This window comes from Osmerus mordax, chromosome 4, assembly GCF_038355195.1.
Source record: "Osmerus mordax isolate fOsmMor3 chromosome 4, fOsmMor3.pri, whole genome shotgun sequence".
NCBI lineage: Eukaryota > Metazoa > Chordata > Actinopteri > Osmeriformes > Osmeridae > Osmerus > Osmerus mordax.
Window position 1 is genome coordinate 5808098 of NC_090053.1, and position 12865 is coordinate 5820962.

Below are 12865 nucleotides of genomic sequence, written 5' to 3' on the forward strand. Positions count from 1 at the left end.
TAATTAAGAAACAAGCTGTAAAATAGACATAAAAGGTAAATCCTCATAAATGTAACACGTATAGTACAGGATACAGAATCCAAAGCCATAGATTACAGATCAGGTAGGTTTTTCATTTCTAGTTTTAATTTCTATCTACATTTAGAGACAAACATTCCTCTGTAAGCTCTACATTCACACTGCGTTGAGTTGTTTGTAGCAGTCTATTTACTGAATACATTATCAAAGATTTAGCATCTACAACAGGAGCCTGTGTGTGTGTGTATATATCACTGTAAGTGGTAGAGGCGTCGACTGATATGCACTACCCTTCAAATGCAGGTGAAGTCCATGTAGTACATGAAAACTATATAATACGAGTGCATTTTCAAGTTGGCTGTCTCTGCTGTCCAGGGTGTCTGAGACAGAACAGGGATGAAGGGCTTGGCGAGGGGGTGAGTCCATGTAGGAGGGAGATGATTGGAGGTCGAGACCCAAGCCTCCTCTCACCACAGGTGAGTTTCTCTGATCTCTGCGATCACCTGGCTGGCTTTTTGCAATGCCTGGAGATGCAAAAAGAGGTAAATACAGGTCTACATAGTAACCATCCATACATATTTGTAGTTCTATTCAGTTATACATACATGGTGTATATATATACTGTATATTTTGCTATGCACAAAGGTTAAATCTGTCACACATGATACACTGTTGTTTCACTCACAAATCAGAATTCACAAACCAGACTTCTAAAGAGTCCTATTCAACTCCCCTATGGTACCTTGAGCATGTCTGCTGCCTCACTGCGGCGCTGGGCCATGTCCTCGGACTCTGTGAGAAGGTCATCCAGAAGGCCTGCCTTGTACAGCTGACCCACCAGCTCACTCTGCAGGCTGTCCTTCACGTGGTTCACCAAGAAGTGCATCACTGCCTTAGGTACACTACAGACAGAAGACAAAAAGAGAAGGGACACAGAAGGAAGGAGAAAAAGAAAAAGGATCAGTAATGATCATTAATGATGTTGGAAAGGTATATAGCCTGGCAGCAGAAAACCACTGGATCACACCGACCACGTCCCTACCTGTCCTGGATGTTTTTCCTTACAATGAGGAAGTACGACTTGATGAGCCTCTCTATGACCTCACAGTCCCGTTGCTCTCGGGCTGACAGCTTCCTAGACACTGGGACAGGCTGTGCCCCACGCAAAAGAAACAACCATTCAAAACGCATGTTGTGCACAGTGGTGTATTGTGGGTAGTGTAGTCTGTACGCACCACATCTAGCAGGTTGACAGCGTGGCCCCTCAGAGGGCTGCCTTGCAGGGAGGACTGAGACTGGCTTCGGTCAGACATGCCATCCTCTCCCTTCTTCAGCATGCCTCTCCAGTTGCCAGTCCCGCCATCTCCCTGGTCTCCCTGCACCCCCCCTGCACCCTGGGGAGGGACCGACACATTACATTTACATTTAGCAGACGCTCTTATCCAGAGCGGCTTACAGTAAGTACAGGGACATTCCCCCGAGGCAAGTAGGGTTAAGTGCCTTGTCCAAGGACACAACGTCATTTTTCACGGCCAGGAATCGAACCGGCAACCTTCTGATTGGTAGCCCCATTCCCTAACCACTCAGCCATCTGACCCCCACACATACGTTTGCACACACGCAAACACCACAACGATGCAGTCAGTGTTGCTGATCCCGCGTGTCTGGATCACTCCCATGATGCAACACCAGGGTCTGTTACAATATGCATGTACAGTGGAGGGCCACTGGCACACAGACGCCATTCAAGAAGGTTCTTTATCATAGCATAGGGACAAAATCATGCAGGGGTGAAGTACAGGGGGAAATGTGCAGCGCAGTCACAAGGTTAAAGGTTACCCTCGGTCAGGGTGTCAGGGTACACGAGAAGGGCTCCGAGGAGGTCCTTTCTCGAAGGGTTAGTTGTGGGCCGTAAATAAGGGAGGAATCTTACAGTCACTTAAGGTCTCACTGTGAGAGGTTGACAGAGAGTATTACAGGATGGGTGTTTGGAGAGTGGGGAGGAGGGTGTGGGTAAGGCTTGAGTGGGATGTTTGGGGTGGATGGGGGGTGTCATGCCATCAGACCAGCAGGCAGGGAAGGAGGGAGAGGTGGACACACCTTGGGTCCCTCGCCCTCATTGGTGACAAGCTCAGTGGGGGAGAGAGTCTGCCCACCTGGGCCTTTAAGGGACTGAGAGTGAAGTAAAGAAGGAGCGAGAACGAGAGAAAGAGAAAATAACGAAGGAGAATAGAAGACTAGAAATCTTAAAGCAGAAAGTGGGCTTAAGTGTTTAGCTTTTTAAGTGTGGAGGAAAAATTTTGAAAAAGTTTAAAGAAAAAGTGTAAACTGTAGCCGTGCTAGCTGGCTTGGTGTTTGTGTCGCTGCACTGTACCTTATCTCTGGGGACGGAGGAGGGCAGCTCTCTCATCCTGTTGCGTCTCTGCTCCTGTAAGACCATATTAATCATCATCAATACATGAAGTACTTTTTTTCAAAATGTTTTTTTCAAATGGCATGGACATTGAAATACTCTTAACTCCTTTTTTACCTCTATGTTGTTGTTCATGAGGCCACAGGCATCAGCAAAGTCAGGGTGCTTAGTATTGATGTAGGCCAGCTCAATGGCAACCAGGTTGTGGACCTTAGAAGAGGATAAGCATGAGATGAAGACGGCAAATACACTTGAGTCCACCAGACAAGATAAATCAGGTAATCCTACTGAAAGTGTAGATGACGAGGAGGGGTAGGTAATAAAGGATGCCTCACCATCTCATTGGTGACTGGTAGTCTTTTCCTGAGGAGGGAGGTGACCACTTCTACAATGGCATCATGGAGCTTGGGAAACCTCAACAGCTCCTGGGGGGGCAGCAGGTACAAGTGCAATGCTGGTGATGATGCCAAATCTGATGTGTACATTTACATTTACATTTAGTCATTTAGCAGACGCTCTTATCCAGAGCGACTTACAGTAAGTACAGGGACATTCCCCCAAGGCAAGTAGGGTGAAGTGCCTTGCCCAAGGACACAACATCATTTGGCAAGGCCGGGAATCGAACTGGCAACCTTCAGATTACTAGCCCGATTCCCTAACCGTTTAGCCACCTGACACCTACATGTGGTATTTCCGTGCTGTTCCTGTCTATGTGCGTGCGTACGTGTGTGTGTGTGTGTGTACCTGTGTGCTGTAGTTGCTGCAGTGCTGGATGATTCTCTGCATCTCCTCGTGGACCAGCTCCACACAGCGCAGGCTGGGCTCCTCCAGGCGCTTCACCTGCCTCTTAACCAGCAGCTCAAATGACACCTCAGGCACAAACAGGGCAGGCCGCGGGCCCTACACACACACACACACACACACACACACACACACATCCATAAGAACTACATTACACACATTTCTCTCCGGTTGTCTCAAGCCACAAGGATACTGATGAAAAAAAAGAAAAAAACGGGCAGTGGAAGAATTAGAGCGTTGTATAAGCAGTTACATGACGCACCGTGGCATTTCTGATAGCTGTGAGAACATCTATAGTCGTCAGACCCCCCAGTGGATCCACAGACTCCAGTGTGCGACCAAATGTCTCATGGAATATATAACAGATTCGTGCGCCGCCACAACTGCAAGAGAAATTACACTGTTGTACACAGGCTAGAACCAAGAAGGGTGGGAAAAAACGTTTGTCCAACAACAAAGGTCACCATGCTGACAGTTATTAAATAATTGATAAAGACCCAGCCCTCTAGTGTTGAGTATTGGACATGCAGGCGAGCAAAAATTAAAAGGCAAGGGGGAAGGAGGAGGGTGTTACTCACAGTTCAGCTGTCTCAATGTACTTGGCCGTGCCCTCTATGGTGTGGCAGTACTCTGCGGCAAACTTAGTAATGAGCTGGAGCAGCGTTGAGCTTTTGTCGTCTACGGGCTCACCGTAGCTGCTAAGGAGGGACTGGTACTGGGCAGCCAGCACGTTGATACGCGTCTTCAGCTCGGGAAGACAGTCTCTGATGTGGTGCATCAGCAGCCTGGCAGACAGACAGGGAGACATGGCGACCATGAGTTTAATGCTACTTCTTGTCGGTATCTACAGTGATTTAGCCGATGTTAGTGAGGATTACCACCTTTTGATGAACAGTACAGGAATCTGGCGCCATACCTGTTCAGTGTTCTGGCTAGGTATTTGGTTCCGTTTCTGTTGGCGAGTGAGGGGTACTTCTTCTGTAGGAAGGCATATTCATCACGAATGGCATCTGATACTTGTTTCTTATTGTTGATATCTAGCTGGCTCCTAAAACGGAACAGAAAATTGTGTACTGTAGGGGTGGGGGAAAAATTCGATTCACATTTGAATTGCGATTCAGTCTTGTAGCGATTCACAAATGGCTAAAACATTAAATAATAAATCTATCAAATTGTAGGTATATACGTATATTGATTTGAATTAGTGTGGATTGAGAAAAAATAACAAACGATTACCAACCTGCTCACTACTCCAATAAGGCCCAGTTTGACAGGGATGACCCTGCCCATCAGTACGTCCATAGCATCAGTGCCAGCATCCATGAGGTCCAGCTTGGTGACCACAGCCAATGTCCTTCTGCCTACACACACACAACGTGAAAAAACGAACCATTTTACTGTGAAAGAAAAACGAAAAGACCATAAACAGAGAAGATGACATGGAGAGAGCCTCACCGTCTGGGTCGACATCTCGTGCCACTTTGAGCGCCTCAGAGGTGGCCATGTCTGTGTTGGCTGCGGTCACAGCCAGGATGATGGAGTTGGGGTTGGAGATGTGCTTCAGGATCAGCTCTCTGATCTGCAGCTCGATGTCTTTGGGTTGGTCTCCCACTGGTACCTGGGTTAGCAGACGCACACACACAAACATTTATGTACTCTCCTACCTCCTATCATTTCACACCAATGTCTTCAAATGCATAGGTATTAATAGTATATTCACTATTAACCTGCCCAACAAAATGTAGGGCCAGTATACTTATTATTATTAAGACCTACTGAACTAGTCTTATTATATAGTCTCATTATTTGGTCTTGTGAAGGGGAGAAAAAGGGTGATTTTTTAATTAAATTGCCAGACACATCTTTTTGAAAGTTACATTGTTTGCAGTTCACCTTTGTGATGCCTGGCAGATCCACCAATGTGAGGTTGACAACATGAGGTGAGAAGATTTTCAGGTGAATGGGCTCATCGCTGATTCCCTGCAAAACACATTTGACAACCCACATACACCAGTTAACATATTTGTTTTATCTTAACGCCCATGGAATTTTCTTTAAACTTTCACTTTTGCTTTAACTTAGGAGAAAGACTGACGCACCTTGTTACTGCCAGATACTCTTTCGGTTTCAGCAACAATCTCTTGCCTGATTTCATCAAAGTCTGTGTAGATCTGAGAATACAGAGGGTATAAAGAGTACACACACGGCTTTAACATCAGCGAACACCATCTAGGAGCTGTTTTATCAATACATTACAAATTAGTAAGATAGTTAAGGTTTAGACTAACATACTTTGAGTTGGACAATGCACTTTTTCTGAACTCTTATCTCAACAAAAATTAATTCCTTTATTAATGACAGCAAATCTGTTGTAGTAGCCTGCATGACAAAGGCCTGTCTGTAGAAGGATAAAAGGGGTTATGTATCAGAGATCAACACATTCTATTAAACTGTTTTATTCCCCCTAAAGACATTATCCCTACTTCGAGTGTTTTTTAAGCTTGTGAGGGGATGTGTGCCTCATCTGATTAGTGTTACTTTACTGCCAGGCAAATTCCACATCATGTCACAATGACATCCCCGTTCTTATTGATCCTAGAGAATTGATACAGGGCTGTTTGTTTGGCCTATATTTGGATAAACTCATGAAATATTTAAGTGAAGTCATACAGTTTGCAGGGAACAGGAACTCTGCAGCGTTAACCATTGAAATTAGAAGTGCCTTTACAGCACCATGCTGGCAATGATAACAATACAAGGGCTGAAACAATGTAACCTACCTTGTTTTTCGTATGTAAAAACTTCCCCCATTCCTCTCCATCAATACCTATGGGAAACATAAAACAGATGGCAGTTAGTGTCTGTCCCTGCCTGTTTGGCAGTTGTGATCTGGGGCTGTCCTCTTGAGACCCACTATCATTATGTTGAACGTCTCAGGAGATGAGATCACTGCATGTGGGCTCAGCTGGGAAGGGAATATATTCCCAGGCCAACATCCCACAGCACAGGACCAGAGATTTAAACAAACAAGGAATAAACTTGCTTTTGGACAACAACAGCAAAGGGATCATTGGCTGTTGAGCATGCTAAATAATCAGAGAGCACAACACTCGGTCGTAACATTGATGGGCAATTGATCCTAATACAAAACAATGAGGCCTATTTTTTATTAAATCAACCAGTAATATGGGAACCATATCAACAGAGTGGGGGCTATTAGTTAGCTAGAGGATGCTACATGAAGACATTTAGGGGGTGTTTGTTTACACGTCTAAATGAATAGAGGTTGTCTTCCCTGCGCTAAGAGCTGTGCTTAAGCCAAGACAGACAGCTTAAAAACTTTGTCTGAAACAACTGAATCAGAGACACAGAACTTACAAGAGTGGTGTGAGCTTAATAAATGCAGTTGAAATAGAGGCAAAGAAAACAATAAAGCCAGGCTTGGTGGCTGGATGGGGGTGAAAGGGCAGAAGAGAAGCTACTAAACAAACACACTGGCTAAAGCAAGTAACAAGGAAAAGGAGACCTTTATAAAGGCGCCCATTTTTCCAGGTATTCGAGTCTGCGGTTAGAGAGAGATAACAGGAAGAAAGGGGGTTAGACTAGCTGCAGAAGAGGCTGCGGAGGCAGTCTTTTCTCATGATCGCATTTATCCCAGGGCGCAGGCTTCGGAAGATCTGCATATCTTTCTCATGAAAACCTTAACAAGGTGTTTCATTTTGACTGTCTATTTGGAGATAACGGTTAGGGAATATCTGTCACAGTCCCCAGAAGGCACCTTGAAAGCTCTCTTGTACAGTTCTGTAAAGCCCTCTGCTGCACAGGTGACCACTGCAGTAGAGTGACACCAAACTCAGAATTGGCCGAGCTAACATGGCACTTCTTTACTGTCTTCCTGAATCATGCAGTGTGACACTCTGGTGCCAATAACATAACCCGATCTGACGCTGCCTGGCAACAGTTCTAAAAAAGACAAACACACACAATACAAACAACTCTGTCTTGAACAGACACAACAACAACACAGTCACACTTCCTGGTGCCCATTTAGAGCCATCCAAGGTCAGACAGGAGAGACAGTTGAATCCTCCTCCTCCTCCTCCTACACACACACCAAGTGAAATTAGTGACTTGGTTAGTTTTAAAAGTGAAGTTGTGTTTGGCAGTACCGTTTTCCTCATTGCTCTTCCGCCGATCCTCTGGGTCTACGTGAACCAGCTGGAGGATTAAGGGCCGCCTGGTGACGATGCCTGTGCCACGAGGCAAGAGATCTCTGCCAACCAGGCTCTCTAACACCGAACTCTTCCCACTGCTCTGTAAACACACAGTATCATCCCTTCATTTACCAAAACCTTTTGTGAATCGAAATGACGATTCACTTCTAAAGTTTAAGTTCCATGTGCTGTTATCCAATTTTGTCTCCCTAGGGTGTCCTGGACTTTTATTCAATAAAAGATGCACAAAGATGAGCTTGTACGTAGAACTGATTTTGTTTGACCAGATTCACCTGTGGTAAATTTAGAACTGACAGAGCCATGTAATTATCTAATGAGCTCATAGATCTTGATGTAAGTAACCATGATATCAAATTAACCCCCCTTCGTGTCTTTTGACAACACACTGATAAGGAGACATACTCTGCACTAGAACACAGGATGGAAATCTGGGCTGTCGTTATGGCTGCCAAAAGGCTGAGACATGCGCATCCTCTTAGCAGACCAGTAAAAGTAAACATCCCTGGAAGAGAATGCTGCTGTAAACCAATTAGGCTCAATTGAAAACGATTCTGATTCTATGGTTCTGTAACTGCATTCACGCACCATGATAAACGTAAGAATTGTTTGTAAACTACTGTACATGTAGGAAAGGTCAGTTTGTTTAGGCTTCTTGATGACTGATGTCACTCAATTGCTGTTAAGCTATTAGCCAAAGATATTTTCTGTAAAGCAATTTAACTTTGGCAAGACTAACTAGTCTAGAGTGATGCTCTTTGTGAGTACCAGAAATAGAAGTGAAACACAAGTCTAGTACTAGTAGCAAAGCTACCTCGCTAGTGCTAGCGTTAATGACAAGGGTAGAGAGGCTCATCAAATCAGAATAACGACTTAAATTAGCAAACGTACAAGGCTCACTGCTTATCAATAATAGAATACGAGAAACTGGTCGCTTGACAGTAAAGGCTATCTTAAAAGAGAAACAGAATTCCCCTTCCTTGTCTGCAAGCATGCATTCAAGTAGGCTACTATTTGCTAACGCGTTAGCTAACTAGCTTGTCTACATTATATTCATGTTAGCTAGCATGTTAGAAAGATTAACAATTATCGAGTCGAAATGCAAACTCTCAAATAATTACGCCTTTGTGGGTCACCTTAAAAAATAAATAAACTAGTTAGTGACCTGCAAGTGCTTGTATCCCAAGTTCTGTAAATGTCAGTGTTAAGGTTGCTAGCTACCCACACTGTGGCTGGCTATTCTTACCTGTGTTCCAACAACAGCAATTTGTGGTAGCTGGATAATATCGGCACCGACTGTATTAAACACATCTTGTAATTTATTTATGACGGGTATAAGGGCTTCCATTGCTCTAAAAAGTAGCTGCCTGTCTAAATGAATCGGACTAACTATTCAGCAAGACTGCTACAGCGACAAAGTCATCCAATGTCCCACCCTCATGCAACCCGGGCCCAAAAAACAACTGCGCACAAAGTAATTCAGCGGTGCACTCTGGGAATTTGAGTATTTGCAATGGCAAACCTAATCGGACAGCAAGTAATTTGTTCCGGAAACCAACTACATTTGCAAACGCTTACTCTCTCACCGTAAAGAATCCTCAACACAAGAGAAACACATTAGATAATTTCTCATCAGTAAAGGATAGTTTTTTACTTATTATTTTACATTCTTTGTTAATAATACCAAAATAAAACATGCCAATAGGAGGATTCATATTATAAAAGTGCTTTAACAACTGAAGATATTCTCCACAATTGACAATGTGGAAAACTTGGGGTGAGCAGGCATACAATATTGCACAACTAATCTGGAAAACTTAAACCTCTCTATTCTACATGAAAAGTAAGGTAACGGGTGATATGTTAGCTAAAACCAAACATCAGCAAACTATCATTATTACTCAGCTGGAGTAAATGTTGCTTAATAAGTGCTAATTGTTTTGTTCCCTTTTTAATAGTATATTTACTACTATATACTTTTAACTATGAGTGGTGGGCAAAACCAGCATAATATACTGTCATTTTGTTAACATCAAAATAGGGGGTTCAACTAGGGCCTAGCTAAGCTATATGTTCTGACAGGACAATTTTGCTGACAATGTTGCACCTTTTAAACAACACAAGCGAAACTGACCCAGTGTTTTTGTGGCCTACCTCTTTTTGTTTACACCATGGCAGGATTTACAATAGGGTTTGGCTTAACAAACTACAGAGAAATACTAACCAAAATGTAGAATGTAAAAGACAGAAAATCTTTAAATTTGAAGGTGTTCATGGCATTACTGATGTCACATTCCATCTAAGATTTGGGAAGAACTTACTAACTAAAGGCTAATTAGTATTTATCAGGGGTTTAGATGTAAATGTGAAGGGGTCTGTCACAGACTAACAATGAATATATATTTAAATGCCTGCACACTATAAACAGACCTATTGTTCCGACTCAGACCTATAGTTTATGTAAACTGAGAAAGATGCCTTAAAGATCAGTGCTATAGTGTTGAAAAATATCTGGTTAGTCTTGACTAACACTAATATCACAGCATAAAAAAAAGTTGTATCCAGGCCTCAGGCAACAGGTGCCTTTGCAGTTGCAGTGTGCTGTGGTAGGTCACATTAACACTAACAGGCTTTCCTTTGCTTTATTAGGACCCAGTGCAGTCAGTATATGTAGTCACCATATTCCCTCTACGTTGTGTAACCGTTCTACAGTGCTGTTTGGCAGTCCCTTGAAACGTACTCTCAGGCCGTTTGTGGTCCTGGTCAAAAGTGAACATCTTTTCCATGTTGTCAAACACGTCATCAAAAACAGCACCAGCGCCAAAGCTTCCTTGAAAGTTCCTCTTGTTTCTAGCGTGGGCCTCCTGGTGGGACCGAAGGTGCTCCTCAAAGTGTCTCTTATGCCGGGAATGTCTATTCTGATTGTGGATATCAAAGTCCTTGAACATGTTGTCAAAATTAAAGTTAAAGTGTTGGTGGAAATTGTGCCCCTTTCCACCTTCCGTGCCCTCATTAAATATGGCACTGTGTCCAAACTGGTCGTATTCTTGTCTCTTCGCCTCATCCGACAATGTCTCATATGCTGTTGAAAGAAGAACATTGAATTTGCTTTTAGACAACAGTCTTTCACTTCTCAGGCCTATTTAAAATGTTTTAAAACTTGCAGCATTATTAAACATCCATGGCCCAACTTGCATTACCCTCTGCAATTTCTCTGAACTTCGTCTCAGCGTCTGGGCTTTTGTTCCTGTCAGGGTGATACTTCATAGCAAGCCTGTGAAATGCCTTCTTTATCTGACGTTCTATGGCATCTCTGGGCACTCCCAAAATGTCATAGTAGTCCTTTTTGGCAAGTATCAGTTCTGTTATCATCAGGACGCACACTGCAAACGTAAGGGCTGATTGTGCAGTTGCCATTATCCCCGCCGTACTGTAGGAATAACGTTAGCACAACATTTAGAGAAAGACCGTATTACAAGGGTATCGCTTTCATTGCTATGTTTGCTGTATAACTAGCTAACATTCACTTAAAGGATAAACATGTGAAACTGCATACATAGACATCAATATCACACAGACGACTGTTGTGTGATGACTTTTGAGATAGCTCACGAGCTAACTAGCCGAAATAGCTAACACCAAACCAGCGAATTGTGTTACGTTTGCCTAGCTACCCATAGAATTTACCTTTGTACATCTGCACACACCGAAGGCACTGTTTTCCGCCAATTGTTCAGCTGCGTAGCTAACATGAAAAACAGTAGCAAACATTAATGTTTAGGAAGTAGGTAGCTAGCAACAAAGTCAAAACACATAGCTTGCAGTGAAGAGATTACTACTACTAGGCTACCTAGTTTAGCTCTAGCTATCTAACCACAAAACGAAACAACAACACGATTCGCAAAACGATTGGTCGGCTTCTCTTATCACATGGCTCCGTGGCTCGAACTTACCACTCGCGGGCTTCTGTGCAAAATAACTGGCAACGCACCTACCCCAGTTTTAAAATTAAATTCACTTTAATTAAGCCCGGTGGAGCTTAACGCGTCCTCGTAAATCATTGACGGGCAAGGTCTCTCCACCCTGAGCCTTCTAGAATATACAATAGTGTTTGTGGAGTTTGCATGTTGGCTCTTTCCTGCGCAAAGAATCCAAACATAAAAACATGCAGAACAGATGTCTCTGCTGCCCATGGTGGTCAATTGGGTAAGAACTTGGACTTGACCCCCGGTCAACTTGATTGGCTGATCGCTGCCCTTGGAGGAAGGACAGCAGGATGGGAGAGAAGCAGAGAGGACATTTAATCGGTGAACACTAAGTGTGTGTGTGTGTGTGTGTGTGTGTGTGTGTGTGTGTGTGTGTGTGTGTGTTGATCCCGCCACTCCCTGCACGCAACAAATATATATGTTACGAATTGAAGAACAAGCAACCAGTCACTCTGAAATATAGGCCTTGCACGGGAACTGCAATATTGGTAGGCTACTAATGATGTCTGATTGTAGGCTACGGCCTATAGATCAAGCGACAATTGTCTGCAGATCAATAGGCATTCGGTTCAAATAGGTTGCTCTGGATAAAAGCGTCAGCTAAACTAATAGGCTACATTACGAACTAGTAGGCTAAAGATATGAAATTATTAACTATAACTCAGCTAGGCTATACATTAAGTGTGGATACATAATGATCATGTTCTTTTCTAAGTTGGTCTGGCACCCTGGCTCTCTGTCTCAACATGCATCAGGCTCATCTGTGCTGTGGCATAAGGAAACTTTGTTCCCTAGAAACCCTCACGCAGCCCTCCCCAAATCCTGCCTCCCCTCTTCTCCCTCCACCTTGCAACCACCAGCCGCCAATCTTAAGTATACATTTGGATACGATTATGTAATGTTCCCATGAAGCGAAGCAGCCTAATGGGTCGACTGGCTTTGGTGCCAGTTCTCCTGGAAGTCATCTTAGATTCTGGTTGCCCGGAAAAAAAACCAGGGTCTTGTTATTGTTTTATGACGCTCAGCTTACAAGGAGAGAGAAACCTGTGATGTAAAGAAAGCAATGTATTTGCTTTGAGACCTGGTGCTGCTCAGTGAGAGCATTCAAGACTGTCAAAGACAACGTGAAAAACTGCTATTCCTTCACTGTGCCAAGAGAATTTTGAGGTACTACATAAGCTACTGTCCAGTCGTGTGACTGTCAATTGTGCGATAATGATTGGATCCCTTTAAAAAAAAACATAGTTAGTCCATCCATCCCAATTAGGTTTCTTAGCAGAGTTCTCTATACAAATGTACATGTATATTTAGTCATTAGGTCTTGTCCATAATACAGTCATTCATTTCTATGGAGGGCTGTAAAAAAAAAAGCAATCTTTTCCCTTGACAGACTCTGAGAGGCAGTGTCAACAGAG

The 12865-nt window shown here is 43.4% G+C and overlaps 2 protein-coding genes across 4 annotated transcripts; both read right to left on the minus strand.

Annotated features, from left to right (window-relative positions):
• Positions 1-104: 104 nt before the first annotated feature.
• dnm1l (dynamin 1-like) lies at positions 105-8947 on the minus strand. Of its 2 annotated transcripts, XM_067235003.1 has the most exons (19): positions 8711-8947; positions 7402-7546; positions 6013-6059; positions 5332-5403; positions 5126-5212; positions 4688-4850; positions 4473-4593; positions 4149-4280; positions 3811-4017; positions 3495-3615; positions 3176-3331; positions 2767-2856; positions 2549-2641; positions 2393-2446; positions 2119-2190; positions 1254-1412; positions 1061-1170; positions 761-920; positions 105-542 (listed from the first exon to the last, which is right to left on the minus strand). In XM_067235003.1, the coding sequence occupies exons 1-19, from the start codon at positions 8810-8812 to the stop codon at positions 486-488; spliced, it is 2148 nt and encodes a 715-aa protein (XP_067091104.1). In that variant the 5' UTR covers positions 8813-8947; the 3' UTR covers positions 105-485. The 2 variants fall into 2 exon arrangements, with proteins under 2 accessions (XP_067091104.1, XP_067091105.1); XM_067235004.1 differs by lacking the exon at positions 2119-2190 and having other exon boundaries at positions 8711-8946.
• A 1048-nt stretch (positions 8948-9995) lies between these two features.
• dnajb9a (DnaJ heat shock protein family (Hsp40) member B9a) lies at positions 9996-11617 on the minus strand. Of its 2 annotated transcripts, XM_067234941.1 has the most exons (4): positions 11418-11617; positions 11152-11209; positions 10665-10894; positions 9996-10546 (listed from the first exon to the last, which is right to left on the minus strand). In XM_067234941.1, the coding sequence occupies exons 3-4, from the start codon at positions 10879-10881 to the stop codon at positions 10110-10112; spliced, it is 654 nt and encodes a 217-aa protein (XP_067091042.1). In that variant the 5' UTR covers positions 10882-10894; positions 11152-11209; positions 11418-11617; the 3' UTR covers positions 9996-10109. The 2 variants fall into 2 exon arrangements, with proteins under 2 accessions (XP_067091042.1, XP_067091041.1); XM_067234940.1 differs by lacking the exon at positions 11418-11617 and having other exon boundaries at positions 11152-11259.
• Positions 11618-12865: the final 1248 nt, after the last annotated feature.

Bases quoted from the DNA above. Each gene is read 5' to 3' on its own strand.
- dnm1l (XM_067235003.1), bottom strand. From the start codon at position 8,812: ATGGAAGCCCTTATACCCGTCATAAATAAATTACAAGATGTGTTTAAT. The intron at 4,018-4,148 runs GTATGGCGCCAG...TCTGTCTGCCAG, and splicing joins CTAGCCAGAACACTGAACAG to GCTGCTGATGCACCACATCA. The intron at 1,413-2,118 runs GTGTGTCCACCT...GTCCCTCCCCAG, and splicing joins ATGAGGGCGAGGGACCCAAG to GGTGCAGGGGGGGTGCAGGG.
- dnajb9a (XM_067234940.1), bottom strand. From the start codon at position 11,216: ATGTTAGCTACGCAGCTGAACAATTGGCGGAAAACAGTGCCTTCGGTG. The intron at 10,895-11,151 runs GTAAATTCTATG...TTATTCCTACAG, and splicing joins GTGTGTGCAGATGTACAAAG to TACGGCGGGGATAATGGCAA. The intron at 10,547-10,664 runs GTAATGCAAGTT...TTCTTTCAACAG, and splicing joins GTTCAGAGAAATTGCAGAGG to CATATGAGACATTGTCGGAT.